This window comes from Takifugu flavidus, chromosome 19 (genome assembly GCF_003711565.1).
Source record: "Takifugu flavidus isolate HTHZ2018 chromosome 19, ASM371156v2, whole genome shotgun sequence".
NCBI lineage: Eukaryota > Metazoa > Chordata > Actinopteri > Tetraodontiformes > Tetraodontidae > Takifugu > Takifugu flavidus.
In genome coordinates this window covers 11,315,384-11,342,029 of record NC_079538.1, presented here as the reverse complement: position 1 = coordinate 11,342,029, position 26,646 = coordinate 11,315,384, and the positions used below count along the sequence as shown (strand labels likewise).

General features: G+C 44.1%; 3 protein-coding genes across 7 annotated transcripts in view; all 3 read left to right on the top strand.

Annotated features, from left to right (window-relative positions):
• The first annotated feature begins 754 nt into the window (after positions 1 to 754).
• LOC130515942 (cholesterol 24-hydroxylase-like) lies at positions 755 to 9,909 on the top strand. 2 transcript variants are annotated; one of them, XM_057016618.1, is made up of 16 exons: positions 755 to 1,031; positions 1,146 to 1,223; positions 1,488 to 1,569; positions 1,731 to 1,804; positions 1,900 to 1,986; positions 2,129 to 2,267; positions 2,354 to 2,464; positions 2,545 to 2,704; positions 3,507 to 3,572; positions 3,647 to 3,719; positions 3,794 to 3,878; positions 3,975 to 4,085; positions 4,237 to 4,325; positions 4,404 to 4,470; positions 4,567 to 4,764; positions 9,422 to 9,909. In XM_057016618.1, the coding sequence occupies exons 1-15, from the start codon at positions 883 to 885 to the stop codon at positions 4,714 to 4,716; spliced, it is 1,521 nt and encodes a 506-aa protein (XP_056872598.1). In that variant the 5' UTR covers positions 755 to 882; the 3' UTR covers positions 4,717 to 4,764; positions 9,422 to 9,909. The 2 variants fall into 2 exon arrangements, with proteins under 2 accessions (XP_056872598.1, XP_056872597.1); XM_057016617.1 differs by lacking the exon at positions 9,422 to 9,909 and having other exon boundaries at positions 757 to 1,031; positions 4,567 to 4,969.
• On the top strand, positions 5,473 to 9,407 carry LOC130515943 (cholesterol 24-hydroxylase-like). The gene is made up of 15 exons (XM_057016619.1): positions 5,473 to 5,733; positions 5,848 to 5,922; positions 6,169 to 6,250; positions 6,406 to 6,479; positions 6,575 to 6,661; positions 6,804 to 6,942; positions 7,029 to 7,139; positions 7,220 to 7,379; positions 8,166 to 8,231; positions 8,306 to 8,378; positions 8,453 to 8,537; positions 8,634 to 8,744; positions 8,909 to 8,997; positions 9,076 to 9,142; positions 9,236 to 9,407. The coding sequence occupies exons 1-15, from the start codon at positions 5,585 to 5,587 to the stop codon at positions 9,383 to 9,385; spliced, it is 1,518 nt and encodes a 505-aa protein (XP_056872599.1). The 5' UTR covers positions 5,473 to 5,584; the 3' UTR covers positions 9,386 to 9,407.
• A 131-nt stretch (positions 9,910 to 10,040) lies between the features above and the next one.
• Positions 10,041 to 26,646, top strand: part of ccdc85cb (coiled-coil domain containing 85C, b) — a 30,750-nt gene continuing 14,144 nt past the window's right edge. For all 4 annotated transcript variants that reach the window (XM_057016625.1, XM_057016624.1, XM_057016622.1 and 1 more), the window contains exon 1: positions 10,041 to 11,497. In XM_057016625.1, coding sequence (XP_056872605.1) covers positions 10,774 to 11,497 — 724 coding nt within the window. In that variant the 5' untranslated portion in view covers positions 10,041 to 10,773. The remainder of the gene's footprint in view (positions 11,498 to 26,646) is intronic.

Here is a 26,646-nt window from a genome sequence, read left to right as displayed (position 1 = left end):
ATTGTAGATGGAGGCTAAGGTAGTGATGGCCAAGTTGATCCAGAGGTTTGACTTCACCCTCCTGCCCGGACAGTCGTTTGACATCCTTGACACTGGCGCGCTCAGGCCCAAGAGCGGAGTGTTGTGTTCACTCAGACACCGAGATCACAGGAAATAAAGGAATTACCGTCTTCAAGATATGTCTGTTCTGCAGACATAGCTGTCATTTTGTAACTGTACCTGTAACTGTACCTTACATGTATGTATTGGTTCAGCAAATTGGCGTTTTCTTAGCAATGCAAACATGAAATTTGTGTAAAATATACTTGTGCCACACGGGCGCTGTTTTCGCATGGAAAAACTCCCACTGTTATTGTAACAGTTAATTTTGCATTATTTTATTTTATTTGTTTATTTTAAAAATAGGATGAATATTTACTCCGTGGACCGCCACCTTATCAGCTGGGTTTTCCTATGGCAAACTAGGTGGGGGGTCAAACAAACTGCGGTTGAAAAAGACCAGTAAAACCAGTGAAAAAGACCAGTGGACCCCGCCCGGAATGTGACCCAGGACGCCCTACCCTGATTTCCGAGATAAATCAAGATTGGATAATGACACATGTTTTTTTTAAGATTCTTCATTGTGGTCACTTTGTTCTTATACAAATACACAGCTTACTGGAGTTTAGAGAAACTCGCTGTGTATTGGTATGAGACAGAACAAATTTAAGACTGATTTCGAACCTTTTCCTGGTTTATATTTCGGCCTCTTCCGCACTTCATCCACTAGGAGGCGCTGTTGCGTAAACACATATATATCAGAGTTCTTGACCCCGTCTCAAATTGGTCTGAAATCTCGATATTCTTTACACGTCTCGTCTGTGCGAGACTTTACCTGCTAAAATGGGAGTCTTCAACTTGATTTTTGGCTGGATTTCGCAAGCATCTATCTTTCTTCTCTTGCTGCTTTTCATTGCTCTTCTCGGTTATTGCATGTACATTAAATACACTCACATGAAGTATGATCACATACCGGGACCACCGAGAGACAGGTAAGACTAAACTTTGTTCAACTTCAGACAGTTCTCTGTGCATTGAAACTCACCATTAACCACAAACAGGTTTTAATGACGCTGTCTTTTGTCTGGCACTTTTCCTCCGCGCAGTTTTTTTTTCGGACACACATCGAAAATTTTGGAAATCATGAAAGATGATGGAGTTGTGCACGACTTGTTTTTGAAATGGTGAGTTGAAACGAAGATTTTATCGCAAATATGACTGTAAATTGTTCAACCAACCCGTGTTACCACCAGAATGCCAACAAACAGCGCCCCCAACAGACCGATCGTGGTTATAACTACATTTTATATACTCAGTTATAAGGCTTTCATCGCTACCTATGAGACTAAATTTCTTAAATGTTGCGTTGGTTGTTTATTGTGATCAACACTTCTTTACCTTCTGTTCGGAATTTTATTTACAAATAATATATATTGTCACTTAAACAGGGCGGAGACTTATGGACCTGTATACAAGATCTATTTTTTGCACCACGTTATGGTGTTTGTGTCGTGTCCAGAGACAACCAAGGTAAAAAACAAACAAAAACAAAAAACGCCGTTTATGAAATCCTAAGTTGGGTAAGCATCGCACAATATTTGTGTATTACATCACAGGTGGACAGAAAGAAGTGAGAAATTCATTTTTGACTTGGAAACACACTTTCTCACTGTTTACATTTGGTGTTTCAGGAAATGCTGATGTCGCCAAAATACACTAAAGATAAATTCCTCCACAATAGAATCGGCAGTTTGTTTGGCCAAAGGTAATATTTCAGAATAGGTAATAACCAGACACAATGGGCAATATTTGATAGGGCCAGTTTATTTGATGAAAAACCCTGCTGCTCCTGCCTTGAAGATTCCTTGGAAATGGCCTGGTAACAGTTCGGGACCATGAGAAGTGGTACAAACAGCGTCGGATCATGGACCCTGCATTCAGCAGCTTGTGAGTTACTTGGTGGACAGGATGAGACACAATGGAGCGTGTGATTTATATATGTATGTTGTCCTGTTGCCCAAAACATCCATGAAATCACTGCAGATGCCTGTGAGACACTAAGATACCATTGAAATGCTTCTTTTTTCAGGTATTTAAGAAGTCTTATGGGAAACTTCAATGAGACAGCAGACAAACTGATGGACAAACTGTCAGAAATTGCTGACAACAAAACAACAGCCAACATGCTGCATCTGGTCAACTGTGTCACCATGGAAGTTCTCGCTAAGGTATTGAGCTTTAGTCTTCTCATAACACAATTTTACCAGTTGAGCCTTTAATTGGCCTGAATGCTAATTGCTTTGATGACTGTCAGGTTGCGTTTGGTGTGGATTTGGACCTGCTGAGGAAAAGTTCCCCTTTCCCCAGAGCCGTTGAGCTTTGTCTGAAAGGGATGGTGATCAGTGTCAGAGACACATTTTTTATGGTAAGGCCTCACTGCAGGATTTAAACGCAGTGCTCACGGAGGAAGTATTGGAAGGTGATGTTAAAATATTCCATTTCCAGTTAAACCCAAAGAACTGGTCCTTCATCAGGGAGGTGCGGGGAGCCTGCCGTCTGCTGCGCCAAACTGGAGCTCAGTGGATCCAGCAGAGGAAGACCGCCATGAGGAACGGCGAAGTTCCCAAAGATATCCTCACTCAGATCATTAAATCTGCAGGCAAAGGTTGATGCTCAGATTCTTTGGTTTGGATAAAGAAAACAGCAATTCCCTCGTTTTAAACAATGGTCAAATGAATATTTGAGTACAGGCTTTGTTTTTTTATCTAGAACAAAAAAATATGAGGAATAATGCAAACTGCATATAAAATACCTGTGTCTTTAACGTGATAGAGTTCTGTATGTCTGCACAAAGTTCAGTCTGTTTCACTGTAGGACAAACAGTGTGTAAAGGGTTAAATTATACCTGTAATATTGTAACAATGAGGTCAAACTTCAGTCCAGTGTTATCTGACAAGTACCTCTCAATGGGACACCTTTTTCAAAACATGTTGGTGACATATTTAAGTTACTGATGGATCCCAAAATTTATACCTGGTCCAGCTTAAATTGAGGAGTTTTATTGAATCAAAGCAAAAGCACCAAAAGTTCAGATTTCTGATGTTCAGTACAGAGAAATCAGCAGGAAAAAAACTCCATGGATTGCTCCATGAAAACACTGGAAACTGATAAACGGAGCACTGGGGTCTCAAAGTTCAACTGTTGGGAGCCTCTGAAAATGGAGTCACAAGTTCATTTCAGTACATGAGTCGATTGTCAGGGAGCTGCAGGTGAAGCAGCTCACTGGCTGATCTTCCACCTCAGCACAGCGCTGCAGCAATAGGATGGAGAGAGAGAGAGAGAGAAGAAGATAAATTAGATAATTTCTTTCAAGTAATTAATTTGCCTTCAAAAATAAGACTGCTGCACTCTTGGTCACCAGTAGCTCTAAATTCACTTTCATCTCTTCATTTTGTTTAATATTCCAGAGGAAATCATGACCCAGGAGGATGAGGAGCTCATGCTGGACAACTTTCTGACGTTTTTCATCGCGGGTGAGTGTGCAGGGCTGTTCTTTAGGGGTGAAATCCTGCAGTTCTCATTGATTCTGTAAACTGCAACATTTCAGGGCAGGAGACGACGGCCAATCAGCTGGGATTTTGTATCATGGAGCTGGGGAGACATCCAGACATACTGGAGAGGTGAGGACGGTCCACTTATGGTGAATAGGTCTCGGTGCACAAGTGTCTTAGGTTTTTGCCTGTTTGTATTTCAGAGTGAAAAAGGAAGTAGATGAGGCGATCGGGATGAAACAAGACATCAGTTATGATGATCTGGGACACCTGGGCTACCTTTCACAGGTTCGTACTCTGATTTGAAATCAGCAGCATTCATTTATTATTGTTCAATAGAAATTCATATTTACAGTTAATTCCTTCTGTAAACCATCCACCAAGGTGCTTAAAGAGACTCTGAGGTTGTACCCAACAGCTCCAGGCACATCTCGTGATCTAAAGGAAGACATGGTCATCGGTGGTGTCCACGTCCCGGGAGGTGTCGTCTGTGTCGTGAGTCTGTTACCTGTGTTTTGTAGCTTTGAAGCATCCAGTAGCAGAATCAATAACAGGTCCACCAGCTGCTTCATCGGGTCACCTTTCCAATAAAGGGTTCTATGCTACCTTAACTCTTCTCAAACATGCTGATTGCTCTGATATTCAGTTCAGCTCCTATGGGATGGGGAGAATGGAGACGTTCTTTAAAGATCCACTGAAATTTGATCCAGACAGGTTTGACCCAGATGCCCCCAAGTAAGTAGTTTGCAGTTGTCACACCTCCCTGATCGCTGTCATCTGTGCCTAATGAGGACAACTCTTATCTGTCATAAGGCCGTATTACTGCTACTTCCCCTTTTCACTCGGTCCCCGCTCGTGCCTGGGACAGAACTTTGCTCAGGTGGGTGGAAACATTTATTCAAGTCAAACACTCACAGCAACTAAACTACACACAAAGGTAACGGTGTCACACTGTGGCCTGGTGGTGTGATTGTAGATGGAGGCTAAGGTAGTGATGGCCAAGTTGATCCAGAGGTTTGACTTCACCCTCCTGCCCGGACAGTCGTTTGACATCCTCGACACCGGCACGCTCAGGCCCAAGAGCGGAGTGTTGTGTTCACTCAGACACCGAGATCACAAGAAATAAGTGAATTACCGTCTTCAAGATATGTCTGTTCTGCAGAATTTTGTAACTGTACTTGTAACTGTACCTTTCATGTATGTATTGGTTCAGCAAATTGGCGTTTTGTTAGAAGTGTTTTCTTCGCAATGCAAACGTGAAATTTGTGTAAAATATACTTGTGCCATAGGGGCGCTGCTTTCGCACCAATAAACCCACACTGTTATTGTAACAGTTAATTTAGCTCTATAGATTTGAGATAAAGTGTTTGTGAACAGCATTGCAGTTTTGTTTTTTTCTTAACCAACTATGCATTGCCCTATTCATTGCATTTATTAATGTAGTATTATTTTTTTTTAAAAATAGGATGAATATTTACTCCATGGACCGCCACCTTATGGTGAAGTTTGAGGGATTTGATGAACCTAGAAGCCTGTAATCTGGGGGAATTTGTCTCAGTTGGGGTTTCCTATGGCAAACTATGTGGGGGGGTCAAACAAACTGGGGTTCAAAAAGACTCTAATGAGTAAAAAAAATACAAATAAGTACCAGTGGACCCTGCCTGGAACGTGACTGGGGAGCCCCACCCTGAATTCCAAGATAAAGATTGTGGACATATGGGTATGATTTTTTTTTTTTAAGATTATTAATTGTGGTCAATTTTTAAAATTTGTAGCGACAGCCTAACTCACTGTGTGTTTGTTGAGAAAGAACAAATTTAAGACTGATTTCGAACCTTTTCCTGGTTTATATTTCGGCTTCTTCCGCACTTCATCCACTAGGAGGCGCTGTTGCGTAAACACATATATATCAGCGGTCTTGACCCCGTCTCAAATTGGTCTGAAATTTCGATATTCTTTACACGTCTCGTCTGTGCGAGACTTTACCTGCTAAAATGGGAGTCTTCAACTTGATTTTTGGCTGGATTTCGCAAGCATCTATCTTTCTTCTCTTGCTGCTTTTCATTGCTCTTCTCGGTTATTGCATGTACATTAAATACACTCACATGAAGTATGATCATATACCGGGACCACCGAGAGACAGGTAAGACTAAACTTTGTTCAACTTTAGAGAGTTCTTTGTGCATTGAAACGCACCATTAACGATTAACAGGTTTTAATAACGCTGTCTTTTGTCTGGCACTTTTCCTCCGCGCAGTTTTTTTTTCGGACACTCATCGAAACTTTTAGAAATCATGAAAGATGGTGTTGTGCACGACATGTTTTTGAAATGGTGAGTTGGAACGAAGATTTTATCACAAATATGACTGTAAATTGTTCAACCAACCCGTGTTACCACCAGAATGCCAACAAACAGCGCCCCCTACAGACCGGTCTTGGTTATAAGTTATAACGCTTTCATCGCTACCTATGAGACTAATTGTCTTAAGTGTTGCGTTGGTTGATTATTGTGATGAAAACTCCTTTACCTTCTCATCGGAATTTTAATTACAAATAATATATATTGTCACTTAAACAGGGCGGAGACTTATGGACCTGTATACAAGATTAATTTTATGCACCACGTTATGGTGTTTGTGTCGTGTCCAGAGACAACCAAGGTAAAAAAACAAACAAAAAAACCGTTTATGAAATCCTCAGTTGGGTAAGCATCGCACAATATTTGTGTATTAAATCACAGGTGGACAGAAAGAAGTGAGAAATTCATTTTTGACTTGGAAACACACTTTCTCACTGTTTACATTTGGTGTTTCAGGAAATGCTGATGTCGCCAAAATACACTAAAGATAAATTCCTCCACAATAGAATCAGCAGTTTGTTTGGCCAAAGGTAATATTTCAGAATAGGTAATAACCAGACACAATGGGCAATATTTGATAGGGCCAGTTTATTTGATGAAAAACCCTGCTGCTCCTGCCTTGAAGATTCCTTGGAAATGGCCTGGTAATAGTTCGGGACCATGAGAAGTGGTACAAACAGCGTCGGATCATGGACCCTGCATTCAGCAGCTTGTGAGTTACTTGGTGGACAGGATGAGACACAATGGAGCGTGTGATTTATATATGTATGTTGTCCTGTTGCCCAAAACATCCATGAAATCACTGCAGATGCCTGTGAGACACTAAGATACCATTGAAATGCTTCTTTTTTCAGGTATTTAAGAAGTCTTATGGGAAACTTCAATGAGACAGCAGACAAACTGATGGACAAACTGTCAGAAATTGCTGACAACAAAACAACAGCCAACATGCTGCATCTGGTCAACTGTGTCACCATGGAAGTTATCGCTAAGGTATTGAGCTTTAGTCTTCTCATAACACAATTTTACCAGTCGAGCCTTTAATTGGCCTGAATGCTAATTGCTTTGATGACTGTCAGGTTGCGTTTGGTGTTGATTTGGACCTGCTGAGGAAAAGTTCCCCTTTCCCCAGAGCTATTGAGCTTTGTCTGAAAGGGATGGTGTTCAATGTCAGAGACCCATTTTTTATGGTAAGGCCTCACTGCAGGATTTAAACACAGTGCTCACGGAGGAAGTATTGGAAGGTGATGTTAAAATATTCCATTTCCAGTTAAACCCAAAGAACTGGTCCTTCATCAGGGAGGTGCGGGGAGCCTGCCGTCTGCTGCGCCAAACTGGAGCTCAGTGGATCCAGCAGAGGAAGACCGCCTTGAGGAACGGCGAAGTTCCCAAAGATATCCTCACTCAGATCATTAAATCTGCAGGCAAAGGTTGATGCTCAGATTCTTTGGTTTGGATAAAGAAAACAGCAATTTCCCTCATTTTAAACAATGGTCAAATGAATATTTGAGTACAGGCTTTGTTTTTTTATCTAGAACAAAAAAATATGAGGAATAATGCAAACTGCATATAAAATACCTGTGTCTTTAACGTGATAGAGTTCTGTATGTCTGCACAAAGTTCAGTCTGTTTCACTGTAGGACAAACAGTGTGTAAAGGGTTAAATTATACCTGGAATATTGTAACAATGAGGTCAAACTTCAGTCCAGTGTTATCTGACAAGTACCTCTCAATGGGACACCTTTTTAAAACATGTTGGTGACATATTTAAGTTACTGAGGGATCCCAAAATTCATACCTGGTCCAGCTTAAATACAGGAGTTTTATTGAATCAAAGCAAAAGCACCAAAAGTTCAGATTTCTGATGTTCAGTACAGAGAAATCAGCAGGAAAAGAACTCCATGAAAACACTGGAAACTGATAAACGGAGCACTGGGGTCTCAAAGTTCAACTGTTGGGAGCCTCTGAAAATGGAGTCACAAGTTCATTTCAGTACATGAGTCGATTGTCAGAGAGCTGCAGGTGAAGCAGCTCACTGGCTGATCTTCCACCTCAGCACAGCGCTGCAGCAATAGGATGGAGAGAGAGAGAGAAGAAGATAAATGAGATTATTTCCTTTCAAGTAATTAATTTGCCTTAAAAATAAGACTGCTGCACTCTTGGTCACCATTAGCTCTAAAATCACTTTCATCTCTTCATTTTGTTTAATATTCCAGAGGAAATCATGACCCAGGAGGATGAGGAGCTCATGCTGGACAACTTTCTGACGTTTTTCATCGCGGGTGAGTGTGCAGGGCTGTTCTTTAGGGGTGAAATCCTGCAGTTCTCATTGATTCTGTAAACTGCAACATTTCAGGGCAGGAGACGACGGCCAATCAGCTGGGATTTTGTATCATGGAGCTGGGGAGACATCCAGACATACTGGAGAGGTGAGGACGGTCCACTTATGGTGAATAGGTCTCGGTGCACAAGTGTCTTAGGTTTTTGCCTGTTTGTATTTCAGAGTGAAAAAGGAAGTAGATGAGGCGATCGGGATGAAACAAGACATCAGTTATGATGATCTGGGACACCTGGGCTACCTTTCACAGGTTCGTACTCTGATTTGAAATGAGCAGCATTCATTTATTATTGTTCAATAGAAATTCATATTTACAGTTAATTCCTTCTGTAAACCATCCACCAAGGTGCTTAAAGAGACTCTGAGGTTGTACCCAACAGCTCCAGGCACATCTCGTGAACTAAAGGAAGACATGGTCATCGGTGGTGTCCACGTCCCGGGAGGTGTCGTCTGTGTCGTGAGTCTGTTACCTGTGTTTTGTAGCTTTGAAGCATCCAGTAACAGAATCAATAACAGGTCCACCAGCTGCTTCATCGGGGTCACCTTTCCAATAAAGGGTTCTATGGTGCCTCCTCCACTACCTTAACTCTTCTCAAACATGCTGATTGCTCTGATATTCAGTTCAGCTCCTATGGGATGGGGAGAATGGAGACGTTCTTTAAAGATCCACTGAAATTTGATCCAGACAGGTTTGACCCAGATGCCCCCAAGTAAGTAGTTTGCAGTTGTCACACCTCCCTGATCGCTGTCATCTGTGCCTAATGAGGACAACTCTTATCTGTCATAAGGCCGTATTACTGCTACTTCCCCTTTTCACTCGGTCCCCGCTCGTGCCTGGGACAGAACTTTGCTCAGGTGGGTGGAAACATTTATTCAAGTCAAACACTCACAGCAACTAAACTACACACAAAGGTAACGGTGTCACACTGTGGCCTGGTGTGATTGTAGATGGAGGCTAAGGTAGTGATGGCCAAGTTGATCCAGAGGTTTGACTTCACCCTCCTGCCTGGACAGTCGTTTGACATCCTCGACAACGGCGCGCTCAGGCCCAAGAGCGGAGTGTTGTGTTCTCTCAGACACAGAGATCACAGGAAATAAAGGAATTACCGTCTTCAAGATATGTCTGTTCTGCAGAATTTTGTATCTTTCACATAAGTATTGGTTTAGCAAAGTTGAGTTTTGATAGAAGTGAGGTTTTAATCATGACAAGTGTTCTATTGGTGGAAAATGTCACCTATTTGCAGCGGAAACGTTTTTGTCCCACAGGGGCGCTGTTGCCGCATAAACGTCAATTTTAAAACACAAAAACAAAATTGAAGCTCATTGAAGAAAAAAAGTAACCAATTAATAGTTAGAATAATTCTTAAAACTATCAAAAATACTGGAGATGCAGGTCTTAACCAAACTCGGAAAAGATGTATTTATTTCATACACATTCCATGAAAATCCCAGCGCAATATCCTGTAAATGTAAAATTAAATGTTATGAGTAATAATTGTATTTACGGCCCAAATTTATTATTTGTAATCCCTTTAAACTGAGTTTGCCATTGAACGCGCTGACGTTCGTGCGTCATTTCGCTCGGTTGCTTAAAATCCAATAAAACAATCCATGTGCTCGTTCATGTCGCAGTGTTTCTCAAACCCACGTTTCATGTTTATCTTGTGAGAGGCACGGTTCCTTTAAGAGGGCCGAGCCCGCCTTCAATGAGGAGCCAGCGCACTTTTTCGTGTACCTGCTGTCCACTTCACGCTCCCACGTCTCCATTGGCCGCCTTGGCCCAAATCCCCCCTGAACGATTTCAAACTGAGAATTTCAACGGGGAGGAGGAGGAGGAGAGGGAGGGGTCGGCTGGGAGTCCGAGCTGGCTGAACGGGGGCTTCAATCCGGCGTCCACCGACACAGCACCTCATTAAAGAGGCTTATCGGAGGAGGAGCGCCGCTGACGCCGGAGCGCGCAGGAATGCACCGTCGCTGAATTCAAATCACAAGCAGTTGGTTTGCGCGTCATGAGATTTAATTAGTCGCCTAGTTCTTCGATTTGAATTTAAGTTTGGCTGTTATTTTGGGTTTTTTGGAGGGTGGGGGGGTGGCATCCTTTGAATGGAGCGGCGTCCGGAGGGCGCACATTGCTGTGGGACGCTGTCAATACTCCGCTCTGCCGATCAGGACCTGATCGAAAATCACTGGTAATCGATTTTATTTATTTATTTATTGTTCCATAGAGAGGGGAATGTGAGTGGCAGCGCCCCTTTCCCCAGATTCGCCCAGGATTTTCCTTCAGACATTTAGTTTATGCCCGTGTTCCAACAGCATCATATGATATTGTGCTTCTCATTATCGGCCTGTTGAGCGCAGACACGGGGGATGATGCTGGTTTCTCGTGTTGGACAACGTGTTTTAAGGCGATTTAGTCACTGAGGGTCGGGACGATTCATTTAAAATACACGCTGATTCGATAAACTGAGAACTACAACCCAGCAGTCATGGCTAAAAACCTGTCCGACGGAGCAAAGGACGATCTGAGCCAGCTGACGGACGAGGAGCTGCTGCGGTGCAGCAAAGACGAGCTGCTCCGGAGGTTACGGAGGGTCGACGGGGAGAAAATGAACTTGATGATCGAGCACGGCAACATGATGAAAGACATCAACCGGCGGCTGCAGATGCACCTGCACGAAATCCGGAGCCTGAAGGAGATCAACCAGAAGCTGCAGGACGACAACCACGAGCTCCGGGAGCTCTGCTGCTTTCTGGACGACGACCGACAGAAAGGCAAGAAACTGTCCCGGGAATGGCAACGCTTCGGCCGCTACACTGCCAGTGCCCTGTGGAAGGAGGTGGGCACCTACATGATGAAGCTGAAGGAGCTGGAGGCCAATCAGGACACCGTGTTGAGGGAGAACTCGGAGCTGAAGGAGATCATCCTCATGCTGGATGAGGAGAGGAACGGAGCCGGGTCCAGGAGCTCCATAGACAGTCAGTCCAGTTTAACCAACCTGAACGGCGGCACCGGCACGGTCAGGGATGTTGGAGACGGGAGCAGCACGTCCAGCACTGGGAGTGCTGGGAGCCCCGATCACCACAATCACAACCACAACCACATACACAAGCCTACAGCAGAGAACAGTAAGCTGGGTCCCACCATGAGGAGGTCCATGGACGACCTGTCGGCACCTCACCACCACAGAAGCATCCCCAATGGACTCAATGGTGAGTAGCCCTGGTAAATCCTGCAGATAAAAGTTGCTTGTTCATCACTTTCTGTCCAGATCTTCTCATATTAAGTATGCCAGGGATAGAAACTTTACTGAACCACAAAACCAAACCCAGCACCATCAGGTGTGTCATCTTCTCACACATCTATCTTGTCCAAGGTGCAACGCACTGGCTTTTTTGTGTAATCTGAGAGAGTCAAGGTCAGCTGTGTGTGATCATGCCGACAACATATGCTGCTCAAAGTTGCTGGGAAGGATTAACGAGGGGAGGGGTGGTCCTGGCTTAGCCCCATTGTAAAATCTTGATTGGGGTGATTATAACACTCAAATTTGCAGACACGGCACCCTCAAGGGCCCTGCTCAGTCCAGCCAATCATGTAAATTTACAGTGATTTAGGCCGTAGTCCTCAAAAATCAGAACAGTGCGTATTCTGAAGGAGGCCCGTATGATCGTCATCGTCATCTCACTGCTTATGGAAGAGCACTTGTGTCTACTTACTGCCTGTTGGAAATGCATGGCACGGTACCAGGAATCACTGTCCTTGTTTTAAGACCTAAATGCTGGACTGAAAGCTTTGAGCCTGGATGAAAATGCCCCAGATGGAAGAGGAGAACACTAAGCCAGGTTTAGCTATAGTCTGATAACTTGCCATGATCTGTTTGGCAAAGAGAGGGAATTCTGTTTCCTGTGTGTGGGTTGGCAAAAAAAAAAAAAATCAAGTTAAATATTATGTGTTTTTTAACCCTGGTCTGCTGGGAAAGGCTGCTAGGAGCATGTCGGAGCTCACCTTTCCTTCCGGGAATGGTACACTGATAACTGTCATGGTGGGAAAAAAAGGTAAAGGATGGAGGGGCGAATGATGGAGAGCTGTGGGGGCAGTTATTGCAGAAACGTACACATCAGTGTGGTCTCTGCAGCATCCCTGCACCTCTCTGAGCTGCTGTTTGTTAGATATATGTGACATTGTGTGCCCCTGAGCCTCTGGCTCCGCGTTCATCAATGTCGCTGATGCCTAGACGCGAGCACGGGACTCAGCTAGCCCGCTTTATTTGACAGAAGCTTTACGGGTTCCATTGTTGTAAGCAGCGTGTGGTTAGCAAGATCGATGCTATCTAGTAAATGCCCATTATAAATCTGCCTTACTTTTATATAGTTGCCAAGAACTTCACAGAGGGAGAAATGGATCTTATTGTCGTGGCATAAAGATAAGAGTCCAGAAGGGCAGAACTACTGCCGTTCTGCTATTACCCAGCAGCAGTTTGATGAAATGACACTTTTTCTAACCAATTGAATCCAAATTCCTGCGTGAATGGACAGTGCACTTCCCCGCAGGCTGACGCTGGGCTTCGCTTGGGCAGATTTACCCAGGTTGCTGCTCTGAAACCCGAGCAGAGTGAACATGTTGGCGGAGGTCAGAAGTAGCGGTAGTGTGAGGTCTGTGGAGTGACGTCAGTTAATGCTGACCAAATGCCAGCGGCTCCCCTGGGCTTTTAGGAGACAAGCTCAAGGATCGCCACTCAAGTCCTAAATGAGCAGCGTCTGCTCGGCTGCCAGACCCCCCCCCACGCACACACATACACACACACACACACACACGCATACACACTCGCACAGAGTGGCAGAAGTGTATGTCTGCGTCCTCATAGTGAAACTAAACTGTCATCTTTGTAGGAATCGTGTTTTTTGGGGGGGGGGGGGTTGACAAGGAGAGGGGGTGGGTGGCAAAATGTAAATCAACATGGGAGGCACTGAAAGGCCAGTTTATAAAAGGGGGGCCCTGTCAAGGCCCCTGAATGGGCCTTAGTGGTGTTAGGGGAGTGGCTGAAATGCACTGTGGGGTTGGCTGGGAAGCCTGGGGGTGGAGTGGTGGGAGACTATAGGAGGGCGTGTTGAGCTAAAAGGAGGCAGGCTCTTAGAGACAACCCGCTGTCTGCTTAATTGAATTTATTGTGCATTACCCTGCCCCCCTCCGTCCCCTCAGTCTGTCCCCTTCAGACAGCGTTTGTGTTAACTTGAATGGCTTGTGTGCATGCGTGAGAATAGCAAAAAACTTCTGTTGGGAAGGAACCCAAAGATGGAAAGTAAAGCCAGTGCAACTTTTATTTGCAAAGCCCCAACACGCTAACTTCTATTTTGAGATTTTTCAAATTTTGCAATCTCCTTTGGTGGTCTGTAAACCAATTCTAAGTCAGAGGAGCTTGAAATATGATGCTGTCACCAAGACCTTGAATTAGCCTCCCTGTCGGTGCCGCACGGATTCATTATAGCTTCCTCAGAGTAACACAAAGTGGACAAGTGCGACAGCAAAGTGCTACATTGACATTGCCCAGATGTCCAGATAAGGATCCTCTCTGCAATAATCCTTGTTGAACTTTAACAGACACTCACTCTCCTGGTGTTGCAGGTTCCAAAAGACTATAAAGGAAGAAGGGTTTTACGGTGAAGATTAGTGACTTTAAACTCAGAGCAAGGGTTCCCAGACATGGGCTGAGAACGGGAATAATTGGACGTCATTATAAAACTCACCACATCTGAAGTGATGGCGTATCAGTTGGAACCTTGTTGATGCAAGTAAAGTAACTACACCTGTGTTGCACAGTGCACATTTATTTTCTGGCACTTGGTCCGCCGTGTGTCTTTGTTGTTTCACATGCACGCCAGAAGCTGAAGGAAGATATTAAATCAGGCCTGACTTCAGCAGCATGCAGGAGATGTTTTGTTTTTTTAAATGGTGGACCCCCCTTGGCTGAAAGGGTAAGAGCGGCCTCTTCCTGCTCTACCTTCACTCATACCCCAATGCTGGGGTAGGATTTTGTTTCAACTGGCCATATTTTGCATGGGAAAAAATTTGGATTCTAATAAATTATACGTGGTGATGAATCTGAAGTCGGGTATGTAATTATCAGGGCACCTCATTAGAGCTCTCACTCAGAAACAGGGCAGACTTGGCAGAAACCTCCACAAATGGCAATGAAATCAAGGAACTGTTGGCTTCTAGATCAGTGGGATTGAGCCGCATCCTGTTTGTCTCTGCTGCCTTTAGTCATGTGCCATATCCAAAATGTCCTATTTCTTATTGGATGTGTAGCGTGGGGTATTCTGACGGGATTAAAAAGTCCGTTTGAACAGTCACGTTTTCTCTCCCGCTGTTTCGTAAACTGTCAAGTCAAGGGGATTTGTATCCAAGGAACAATAACGGCGTGCGTGCTGCCTTTGACGTTGTTTTCCTTCCTCATGCAGTCAGGCTGAAATGCGTTTTCAAACTCCTCTGGATGAGTCAGTCCAATCAGATACATGTGTTTAAAAACCAGTCTGATGGGTTGATGAGTCACGGGAGATTAAGCCACATAAATCAGATTCAGTGCTTTATCTTCAACCTCTGATATGCTTTTTAAAAAAATAAATAAATAAAAAAAAAAAAAAAACAAAGGAGATAATCTTATATTTTATATTTGTTCCCTTGCTTAAAAAAAAGAGCCACATATTCCTACATCCATTTCCTCTCTTCTGGTCACACAGTAAAACCTGCCCCCCTGGGATCAAATTAGTTTCCTGTTAGCTCGCTAAGAAGTCATAATTGAGTGTTTAAGGGTGGCGTTTAGCACCTGGCCTGTATGAACATTTACGTATGAGTTGCCACAACCTCCCTCTGCTCGAGAGGTGTTTAACTTTTTTTTTGTAGTTTCCCGTTCTCTAACCTTTGGGGTGTGACGTGACCTAAAAGCGTACAATGAAACGGTAGAACCAGCCTTCCCGGTTGGCTAGCGATGATCGTGTGTGTTTCATCATCAAATTAGGCTGTTTGTGATTCACTATTTCCTCTAAATGGGTTGATCTTTCAAAGGAGATCAGACCAGATCACTCCCCATTTGGGCAAAAAAAAAAATAGAGATGTTGCTTTCAAAATCCTCTATATTGCAGAACCTCAAAGAGAAACATCACTCAAAAGCCAGTCAAAGTGCATTTCTCTGGGAGAGCTCCTGCTGTGTATCAAAGGAAACCAGGGGATCAACAATCCTCTTTGCAGCAGTTTCAAGCCATTGTGTGGCACCACTGTAGGCCTGGAAGGGGGCGTCTAAGCAGGAATAGGATGTTTCTCTTGCCAGCGTCCTGTTTGTACGTGCAAATCTGTGTTCCTACGCTCGGGAAAGGCTGACTCATTTTCATGTGATTCTACTCCAACACACCTTTTAAAATAAATACCTTCTAATGCTTGAGCATTTTCAAACCTGCAGTGGAAAGCGGGGTTATGGCAATTGACACTAAAGGTAATCTCCTTCAGTTGTTTCCATGTTTGAATTGTGCAAACTATTTTCAGAGCACATATCAAGCCCTCCACTAGGTCCCTGACTTGTGTTTCCCGCTTCCCCGTGTCCCTGGGTGAGGCCTGGTTTGTTGATAAGAGAGATAACGGAGTAGAAACACACAAACATTGTTACACACACATAGTCTGAGACAAAAAGCCACAGGGGGAACTCTCAGCTGTGTACCGTCATTGAAAAGCCAGCCTGTCAGGATGTCCCACATTCCAGGATGAACAAAAGAGGAAGTGGGTCTGTCTCCTCTTACTGACACAGCAGGAATGACACCGCGTGAAAGAACGAGGAAAAGTGTGAAGGAACCGATCGAAAGCGTTCATCTTTTGATTGCTGTTGTGAACTCCTGACTGGCTGGCTTCACTTCTTCAGTTCACTTCATCAGTCTCCGATTCCCGTAAATGTGCTGTCTGATCTGCTGTCCGTTCACTCCCATCAATGCTTCTCTGACACAATGAGGTTATAGAACACACACACACACACACACACACAGGGGCTCATTAGAGATTCTAAAGCCTTTCGGCCAGTTTTGCATGGAAAGATGGTTGTAGCTTCACATGTTATGTTGAATTTACAACCACTATACCCTCAACCACCATCTCTATACTGATGCAAGTGTGTGTTTTTCTTTTCTGGTTGCTGCTGGAGGAGTTGGGTTACGCCAATGCTCCATCATCCAGTAACGATCAGTGGGGCGAGCGGACAGCACCCACGCCTAGCAGGCTCGGAGTCACTCAAGCGTAGGGAAGTACGGGAAGGTGGGGGTAGGTTCAGCCATATTTGGCCTTCATACCGGCTGACCCGTACAGAATGATGCTAGCCAGAGTGAGGTTGCGTGCCTGCTTGCTAGCAACTTTATCAAAGGAGACAAAAAGGGAGTGGTTCTCTTTTTGTTTTAAAGTATGAATAGTTGGCTCTGTTAGCTATTAATACCTCATTTGAGCATAAACCTAAACCGGTACAACAATAAAACTCTCAACAATGTGCAAAATGTTGCATGCAATCATATCAAACATGGTAAAAACACTCTTTAGTCTGGTGCCGTAGGTGTGTCTGAAAGCGAAGGTTGAATTGTTCTTAAATGAATTTACAGTATATTGATCCATTCTGCTTATCAGATTTCTGAAGTAGATTAAAATGCAAATGAGAGGCGCGGGAGGTGAGACTGTCCGGCTGGCACAGTGACAAATGCCCATCTGCTATCACACCAGAAACTCCCTTTCAGCAATTTCATTCAGACTATACAACGCACCCCGTGACCTTCACCAGTGAACATGGTCCCAGGATGCAAAAAGTCAGCAACTTCTGGACAGAGCACCTCTTCATCAGCTCCTTTCGACGCCTGGGAGGACCGAGAGGGTCCATCTGGATTTTTTTGCCTGTCAGCTCTTTGCTTTTGTTTGCGGTGACATTGGAGAACAGCGCTCAGCAGTTTTCACCTTGCTGTCATTTAGACAGTGCCGTCACCTCCCCACCAACACAGGTTTAATAGTTATGGATCGTTATCCCCCCTGGCTCTTAAAATGTAAGCAGGAAAAGGTGTGACACATGGGATGGCACCATCCTTTTCCCATAAAGAGTCATAACTTCTGGTTTGGAAGGAGCTAAATCTTGCCCCGCTGCACTATTGGAAACTAGAAGTTCTTCATTGTTTGCTTTGCTGTAGCTTTACAATCATAGAACAGAACAGTTGAAAACATGTGAGTCTGGCCACGAGACCTCTAGATGGATGAGATAAAGTGGAGTTCTGACTGCTGGCTGCAGCATCTGGAATGAATTGCGCAGTCTCAATACTGTTGCTCTGTCCTCAGGATGTTTTTGGGATGGTTTCAGGTAACCTTTCTCTGCTGTTCTCAAAGCCAATTTCCTCTTGCAGGCTAGGTTTTAGTGCCAAGAATGATCTATGTAACGTATATGTGCTTTGGTTTTGGGATGCATATTCCTTTTTAGTTATTTAAAGCCTGGAGAACAGCACAAGTTGAAATGTGACAAACGATCAGCCAAAGGCAATTATGTGCTCATGCTCGGTGATTGCAGAAACCTGATTGTTTATCTCTGAAAAATGCAAAGAACTAATTTCGGGGCAGATTTTTGTAGTCTTGTGTTACACTGAAGGGGCTTTAGAGAGTTCCCCCGCTACAGTGTTGCTGCTCCTCCTCCTCTTTTCCAGTATTATCCCACATTAAGGCTCTCTGAGCAGCTGTCAGGGCAGCCATTTCACTTAATGATCACAAGACTGTAAAGATATTTCCATTTGTGGCAGAATACACTGAGTTAGTCCATCTCTCTGGTTTTTAAGTTAACTATCTGAGCAACGTCAGCTTTTAGGGCCACTTCCCTGAAGTTCCAACCAAGTTAAGGGGATACTGTGACACTGATTTTAAAAATATGGAAAAGACAGCTAATGTTTCATGCCCTTGCACTATAACGGAAGATTGCTGTCATTTCATGTCATACTGGTGACCTCAGAGTTTCCTGCGCTGGTGCGAGAGAGCTGTGTACACAGGTGTCAACATCACTCTGGTAGGTGGGCCTCAGGTCAGAGGTCAATTTGTAAATCTCACCGCTGGAACGTATCGGCAGTATTCCTACAGATACTTGATGTGTTCTCTTGGGCCCACCGTCGTGCTGCTCGTGACCAAAATGCACGGACAGAACCTGACTGCCGCTGAAATTCCAACAACGCGTCCGCTTCACTGGGCTTGACCTGGGATTTTAGGGGCCGATCGAAATCGCTCTTCTTTCAAAGTGGGCCAAGTGTAGAGTGTTCGATCCCAGTGATGTAACTCACAATCATAAAGCGCTTAGGCAAAAGCTGATAATCATCAAGGCAGGTTGTCTGGATAAATCAATGGCTGGCAGCCATTATGGATGAGGGGTACAAACACTGATGCCTTTTATCCTTCCGTCTTTTTGCATTTATTTGACAATCGTGATATTGGAGGATATTTACGCTGGTATTAGTGCTCATGGAACATCCATCAGGGATCTCCACAGGATTATCTGAAACACTGGAGATGTTTCTAGGTCTCCTCCGATCCTCTTTAACTCCATCAGACTTAGCTCTGGGTTCAGGCATCCCACTGATAATGTCTGGCCACACCCAGGCTGCTCGTATCTGGTCAGCCACAGACACTCATCTTAAAATGATCTGGGGGGGCAGGGGGGTCAGCGACATTTAAGTGGATAAATGAGTTTGTGCCACCTTTTGTTGCTGTCACGAGGGCCATTAAACTTTGGTAAAAAGTGATGGAGCCTGTTGTTCATCGTTCAGAGGGGTATCACACAGCATATTTCATACCCCCCCTCACACGCTGAGAGGGGTTGACACTTCTGACAGTCAATTATAGTCAGCCTACTTCTCCCCTCCGACGCTGTGGCCTCTATCTCTGATCTCGCATCGCTGTCTGAGTGTCTCTTGCCGTGTTTGGAGAGTTAAACAAAAGCACGCAAAGAAAGAAGAAGTTGGAGCGTCACAGAATTCTGCTGCACCTCTTCTACCACTGATGGAACCCTGTGCACGCCATGACATTAACTGATGCCTGCTGGACGTCTGTGATTAGAATTTTGGGCTGGACACTAGCATCTGAAGCCAAATATAAATGCTTCATGTCAGTCCAAATTGATTCTTGTAATTTTGCACACAAGCTTGCGTTTTCAGCACGTTTGGATAAAATTAGCCTTGAAATGGGTTTGTTTAGCACTGCAACATGGTCACGATCCAACTAAGAAGTGCTGCCGCTGCGAATTCAGTCGTATAATTGGCGAGGTTACATTCGTGAACTGCGCAAACCCTGCCGTATGTTGTCTTATATGCTTAGACACACACAGCTAAGCACATAAGATAAGAAAGTGATGACTTCAGTCTGACCTGTCTCTGCAGCCACTGTTGTATAAAGAATATATTGAGCGATGGAGGCAGCCAAGGGGGATTTCAGGATATGTTTCACAGTGCCTTATCTCCTATATATCCCCTCTGTTTCGCTCGCTCTGTTCTTAGTCAACAAAAGATGTAAGGGGATTAAACCATTTATGCTATAGCTCTGCCTTGGCTCTCTGGAACATGGAAGAGGGTTTGGAGGAGAGGGCGTCTTTGTTAAAAGGATTTAGAGAGCTAGATCTAGTGCTGTGTCTCTGCCCACTACTTTTTAAAAAAAAAAAAAACATGGCACGTCTCTTGCATATGATATCAACCATATGAACCGAGGCACTCTCTTAAACCCTCTAGAAGTCGCAGCGGCGATAACTCGAGGATGATGAAAATGCCCCCGTTAGGGTGCAACAGCAGGAGGGCAGAGGGGCCAAAGTGAATTCTGCAATGATGGGAGGAAATCTTCTAAAAGGCTGAAGATCGGGAGCAATGGAGACACCGCAGACGTAAAGCTATTACCTTTGCTTGTTGCTAGGATACTGTACCCGGTATTATGGGGTGTTCTTTACTATCCTCTCTGAGTGCAGTATTCTTCTTGGGCTCTGTGGCATTCACATTTATGGTGTTTTTAATGCTTAAACAGGTTGTATCTTGTGGTGGAATGCTTCAGAACCAGAGTCCCTCCTGTTTCTGATGGCTTTAAATCTGCATTCCTTCCAGAAAAATGTGGAATGTGTAACTGTAGGGAGATCTTCTAGTCAGCACATGTAAGACAAACAACAAAAACAATAAAAGGGAGAGGAGAGGAGCACGGGAACATGTGCTTCCAGTTAGAAGCCCTCCGTGCTGCATATGGTAACGTATTTACCATGGACTGAGATGAAAGGTACTTTTCATACAGTTTCAGCAGAGAAGGTAATGGCTGAGCAATTCATGAAGCCAGTGTAGAATGAAAGCAGATGCATGGAACGGATTTCCTTTGTGTAGAAGTAGTGTTTGCCACGGTCACAGCAACCAAAGGGGTGGGAAGCCTGACAGAAGAGGGTTTTTTCCCCCCCAAAAGGGACCCACATGAATGTCGATCATCTGATGAGGGCTGCCCAAAATGGGCGGTTTGGGGAAGGAGGAGAGTTGCGAAAGAAATCAAATTTGAAGGAACTTTATCGCACATTTCCATGATTTTGTAGCAATAGTTTGCTACATTTGCAGTGTCAATGAACGTGAATGGGGGGTGGGAATGTGAATGAAAGAAAAACAATTAGAGGACCTGAGTGAATGTGGAAGGAATGTGATTTTGGGAACCTCCCACATATCACTGGGAACTATTTTCCTGGTTGTACTTGGAATTGTGAAGCGATGCAGTTCAGTCCTGACACAATCTGGATTATCCTGTCCCAGAGGTGGGTCTGTGATGAAATTCCTCTGTGTGAAAAGGTGTGAGACAGAACTACAGACTCCACATTTTGTTCCCCACATGCATGTCGAAAAGCAGCAGAGAATGGGCTAACATATGCTACTTTTTACTAATCTGGGGCTTTTACAGTAAGACGATTAGAGATCATTAAATGGGGGGAAAAAAGCACAAAATGCCTAAACCTTGTTTTCTACATTTGTTTAAGCTCTTTTAATTCTCACTCTTGTGTGAATGTTTGCAATTGTTTTTTTTTTCATCCACAAATAGAAATATCTGAAATGTATTTTGCTTAAAAGTCCTCCAATGTGTCTCAATCACTGCTGACCTCCTTAAATTCCACCACAAGCCTTTAAGTCCGGTCACAAAGCCAGCAGGACCACCTGGTCACTGCTGTCTCCCTCTGATTTGTGTCACTTAACCTTTAATGCGAGTTGACACAGCAGCTTCTAAAGGACAGGTGGCTCCTCAGGAGACAATGGAGGTCAAGCTTTGTCTGGCCCAACAATGTCCAATGTAAAATTATCCTGGCTTGTGCTTCAGCTGCAAAGGTCCCCGAGTGTGCTCGTCGACTTTTTGTTGACAGGATGCTTCGAGGCAAAAGAAGCTCATCTAATTAGCCAGCAACTCTCAAAATGGTGCAAATTGTAGCCTAGTTGAAAATTAAATTTGCACTACAAATCAAATAGAAGCATTAACGACCTCCACATATACAGCTACTTATGCCTTATTGTCTTCTTCAGTTGTTCCCACAGTCCTGCCTACACAAAGCAAAAATCAGGGTGATGTAAAGTTCTTTGATGTGCCTCCTATTGCATCAGGGACTTCCAGCGATATAACCTTGCAGTTGTTTGCACGCCTGGTTTACTTATTAAACAGACCAACACTTCGGAAAACATGCTAATGAAAGTAAAGGCAACCTTCCGTAAAGTCGGTGCACTGTGTCTTAGCAGAATAGCCCTCCCAGTGTATTATAATCAAAACATCATGCATAGTTTCATTTTATTTTCTTATCCATATGAAGAATGAAAACAGTAAGGGTAGATTTACAGTTTTGTGTGGCATTTGAGCTGGGACCACTGCCACATAACAAGTAAAGACTCATGTTTCCTGTCTTTTGGCTAAGCTAAGATAATGAACTGCAGATTTGCTGGTAAGGTTACAGACAGGAGACTGATTTCAATAATGTCATGTGAGCTTTGAGCATGAAAGTGAATTATTGGTTTCACTCTTGGATTAAGGTCTAAGTCAATGAACTAGTGGAGTCTAATCAAGGTGGTTACATTTTTTCTTCTGGAAATAGCTGAATTTCATTCAGCATATATGACCAAACTTCATTTTTTGCGGCTTTTTCAGGTCTCCAAATCAGCGTTTTCTATCAATGTGCCCATCTCAGACATTTCAGTGGCTTTGGTCTCCAGCGGCACCTCTTCAGCTTCAGCCACAGCTGTAATTTTCCAGTTACTTTTCCAGTCATTTTATAGTTTGGGAAGACATTTGCAGTGTTGCATTTCACTTATGGCACACAGATTCCTCTCCAAAAAACCCATCAAAGGCTGCAGCTGTTAGATTGATGAGGCTGGGATATGATTCTGCCCTGTCAGGGGATGTATCAAACCAGGCTGAGTAACCACCCTGCTGGGTACATGATCACCCTGCATCATTAAATGTGAAAGTGTGTCTTGATGACCTGGCAATGGGGTGTCAGGGAGGCCTAATATAATACAATTACTCCTTGATGAGTTTCCATTAGGCTTTATGGGGTATTTATGTCTCTACGTGGATGGAGTCCTGCTGTACTTTAGTCTCCATCAGCTTGATTCAGGGCATGAACACAATCTGGCTAAACCAATATTCTCCTAATGAATTTGTTACTGAGATTCTCCTGCTGGTCCGTTGGTGCACACTCCTGCGTTGGCGTAAACGGCACAAAAATTGGTAATAGGCTATTAGGCCTATTATTTTAGATGCAGAGCCGCAGTGCCAGAGTCTGTACACGGTACAGAAGCATGGAGAGTGACATTGAAAATCCTTGCTATGCATTCGGCTGAGGGATATACCATAATGCCATAATCCAGTCCATAATCCAATCCAGTGTAATGCCCTAAATTTGAAAGATGATGAAGCCCGCCTTTGGTGCAAAAGGCATGAGGTTGACATTAATGTTGCCCCTCTCTCAGACCATCAGGCCTTGTTAGCGTCTATGAAGTCAGCCTTTTAAAGGCCTTAAAGTGCTTTTTACACCCACTTGACTTTACCTTTTTGTCATGATTCACACCTTGTGGAAGATGGAGATGCCTGTTCCTGTCAGTGTCAGGTGGAAAGGTGTGTGTGTGTGTGTGTGTGTGTGTGTGTGTGTGTGTGTGTGTGTGTGTGTGTGTGAGAGAGAGAGAGAGAGAGAGAGAGAAGAGACACTCTCAGAAGCTTAAAATGTTATTTTGCTGCAGTTGCGTCTAGCAGGAAGATTTCATGTTGGGTGGGGGGATTAAAAGTAGCCCGTCTCTCAGGAAGTGTGTGTGTGTGTGTGTGTGTGTGTTAGCGCGGCGTTGGCATTTGAATAGTGTGTCAGACGTTTTGAAGAGAGTGGGGATGTATGTATGGCCCACACGAGTTGAATTCTCAAAGAGAAAATAAATAAATGGTTAGTGAGCCTTTACATCAGTGAGGATAACCATTTGTAATTGGAGGCGATTTATTGCCTTTGCTCTCTTCCTCTTCTCCTCCATCCTCTCTGTACGCACATCTTGCTCTCGTTCTCCTCTTTCCTTCCTAATGGCCTCCTCCTCCTCTACGACTGTGGACTACGAGAGCTGTCGCCTTTGTTCAGTTTCCCCGCATTTCAAAACGCTGCCATCGGGGCGAGTCAAAGGTTTTGGAACTCCGGTCCAACATCAATCTAATTTGTGCCGCGTTTGGGATGAGTTAAGTGTCTTTGTGGACAGCTCTTATGTAAGATTTGTTTCTCTTTGTTGCAATTACTGCACTGATAACACTCCAGAGATCCTTTTGATCTGTCAGGGCTTGGTTGACGCTAAAGCTCTGGGAGGAAATGATGGGACTAGATGGCTTTCTGCTCATCCTCTTACTTGGATTTCTTATTTTCTGGCTTTTTCATCTTTTTAGATTTTGCGTGGACACACTGCAGACCCCCGATTCATCAGCTCTTAAATTAGATAAAAAGGGCCGCATGTTTGCACTTGCCAAATCCCAAAGTTTCTCCTGATACGGTTAAAGATTGTAATTATTTATCCAAACAGTAATAAAACCACTTGATGAGCTCACTGGAAAGAAAAGGGGTTTTCAGTGGAACGGAATAGGCGCCTGCTTTGCAGATTGCATCAGATCCCGCTCAGCAGATGGGATTTTCAGCTCACCGATAATAAAAGGGTTTTGGGGTTATAGTTTTTGGAGGAACACTCTCTGTATTTACCATCTAGCCGCTCGCTGTGAGACTGCTTACATAAGCACAACCTTTGCCAGCTCAGCAGCCAGTCAAACATGCTTTTAAAGTAGCGGGGGTGGGGGGGGGCATGAGGATCTATGCAAATGAGGTTGCCATTGGGGCTTTCAGTGGTGAAACCGTGGTAACGGGAAGAGGAATGAGGTTAAAGAGGGCCATGGGCTCTGGGAGGAAGTTCTTTAGTACCCACAATGCCCTCTGGTGTTTGTTTACATATTATGGTGAGTTGGGGTTTCTGTGAGGTGAAGATGAATCCCTGGGCATCTTCTGATGTGAGGCATTCCATCCTCCACAGAAACTTCCACTTGAACCAGCATGTAATGATTCACAATTTCTATCGGCTATAAACATTTAATCACCTTAGTCAACCCAGTGAAATGATTGGATGTTGCTGACAGGATGGAATGTGGAGCTGGGTGCACACCCATCGAAAACAAACATGGGAGAACACACCGGAGTCGTAATTTCATGGTGATTTTCTCAAGTTCTTCTAAACAAACATTGTTAAACCCCCAATAAATGTGGAGTTGGAACCCTTTGCCTTCAGTGTCAAAGGACAGGAGGGCTCCTGAGTGGGCCATGGCAGCTTTTAAACTTCTTGGACTCAGGACAACCCAAAGCTGCCCCCTACCAGATGGTGGCTATTGTTGTTTTGCTGAGAAACCACAACTGGCTTTGTTTATTACCCATGTCAAATTATGACTCAAAGTCTCAGACTCGACAAGGCCTTGAAAAATCTTGAAGATATAAGATACACAAACAAGCTGATCCACCACCCCCAAATATCACTAATCTCTGTTTTGTTTCACAGAATTGCCACCACACACAGCCACAGTAATTACGAACGTGGACCAAATAAACCGCTTTGATTTCATGGGATTAAACCCAACTGGCTGCCAGATTGCAATTCTTCTAGCCTAATCAAAAGATTAAGGGCAGAGGGCAGCGACCTCTCAAGTGGCCCGATCGTATACAACATAAATAAGATGTGACGCTGCCGTTTGATGTCGTGTTAGCTCATACAAGTCCACATCACAGCCCGCGTCCATGAAGCTTACATAAAGGGTCGACTCGTATACATCAGGTTTGCACGCGTGCGCCGTTGCACGTCGACGCATCATCATCCATCTGCGCACAGCAGGGGGGGGGGGGGGGTTGCAGCCGCTGGCCCTGCCGTGGTGCCAACGAGAATCTGAGGAGACGGGAAGGATGTGTTGCTTTGCCAGACAGGATGTGTGATAGCAACGAGACATTTCAGTCTGTGGCCGCTGCGACACCTATAAATAAACCGTCAGCCTGTTATCCCACTCTGTCTGTCTGTCCCCCCACCCTACACACACACACACACACACACACACACACGTGCGCGTAGATGATGTCGACAGGCCCCTCAATAACCAACCATGAGACATTTACGCTGGTCTTCAATTTTCTCCTCACAGACATTAACAACCTTTGATACCGTTAAAGAGACCCTGCTGTCCCAAATGACTGAAGCGGGTGTAATTACATACATAACGTGCTGTGATCAGTGGCTGTAATTAGATTAAGTCAATACTGATTTTCATTAACACCCCTGTTCCATCCAGGAAGATTGATTTATGTCTGGCTTTGTAATAGAAAATTAGGCTCATGACGTGTTTTTATTGTCTGCTCTCTGGACAGATTGATCATGATTATAAATGGAAGAATCCAGTACGAATCCCCCTCTTGTCTTAATGGGAATCTTCCCACAAACCATTTGTGAAGTTGCAGACAAACCCCCTGAACCATCTCAACAAATCCTGCAAGAAATCAGGTGGAACACAAAGCGTGTTGGTTTAATGTCATTTAAAGTATTCAGAAATGTATTATGTTTGTTCCAAGGTATTTTTTTAAATACATTGAAAGTAAATAAATGATTAAGTCAAAAAGAAAATGTGATGGTTCATAAAATCAAGATTGGTTGGTGGTAAATTTAGCTGCCGGCGAGCAGAAAACGATTCAAAGTTTGGTTTTCACATCATTAATGTTTAAGACCTGGTGATGAGCACAAACCATCTATTTAAAGTGCACTTTAAGTTTCACACTGGTCCCTCAGTGCCG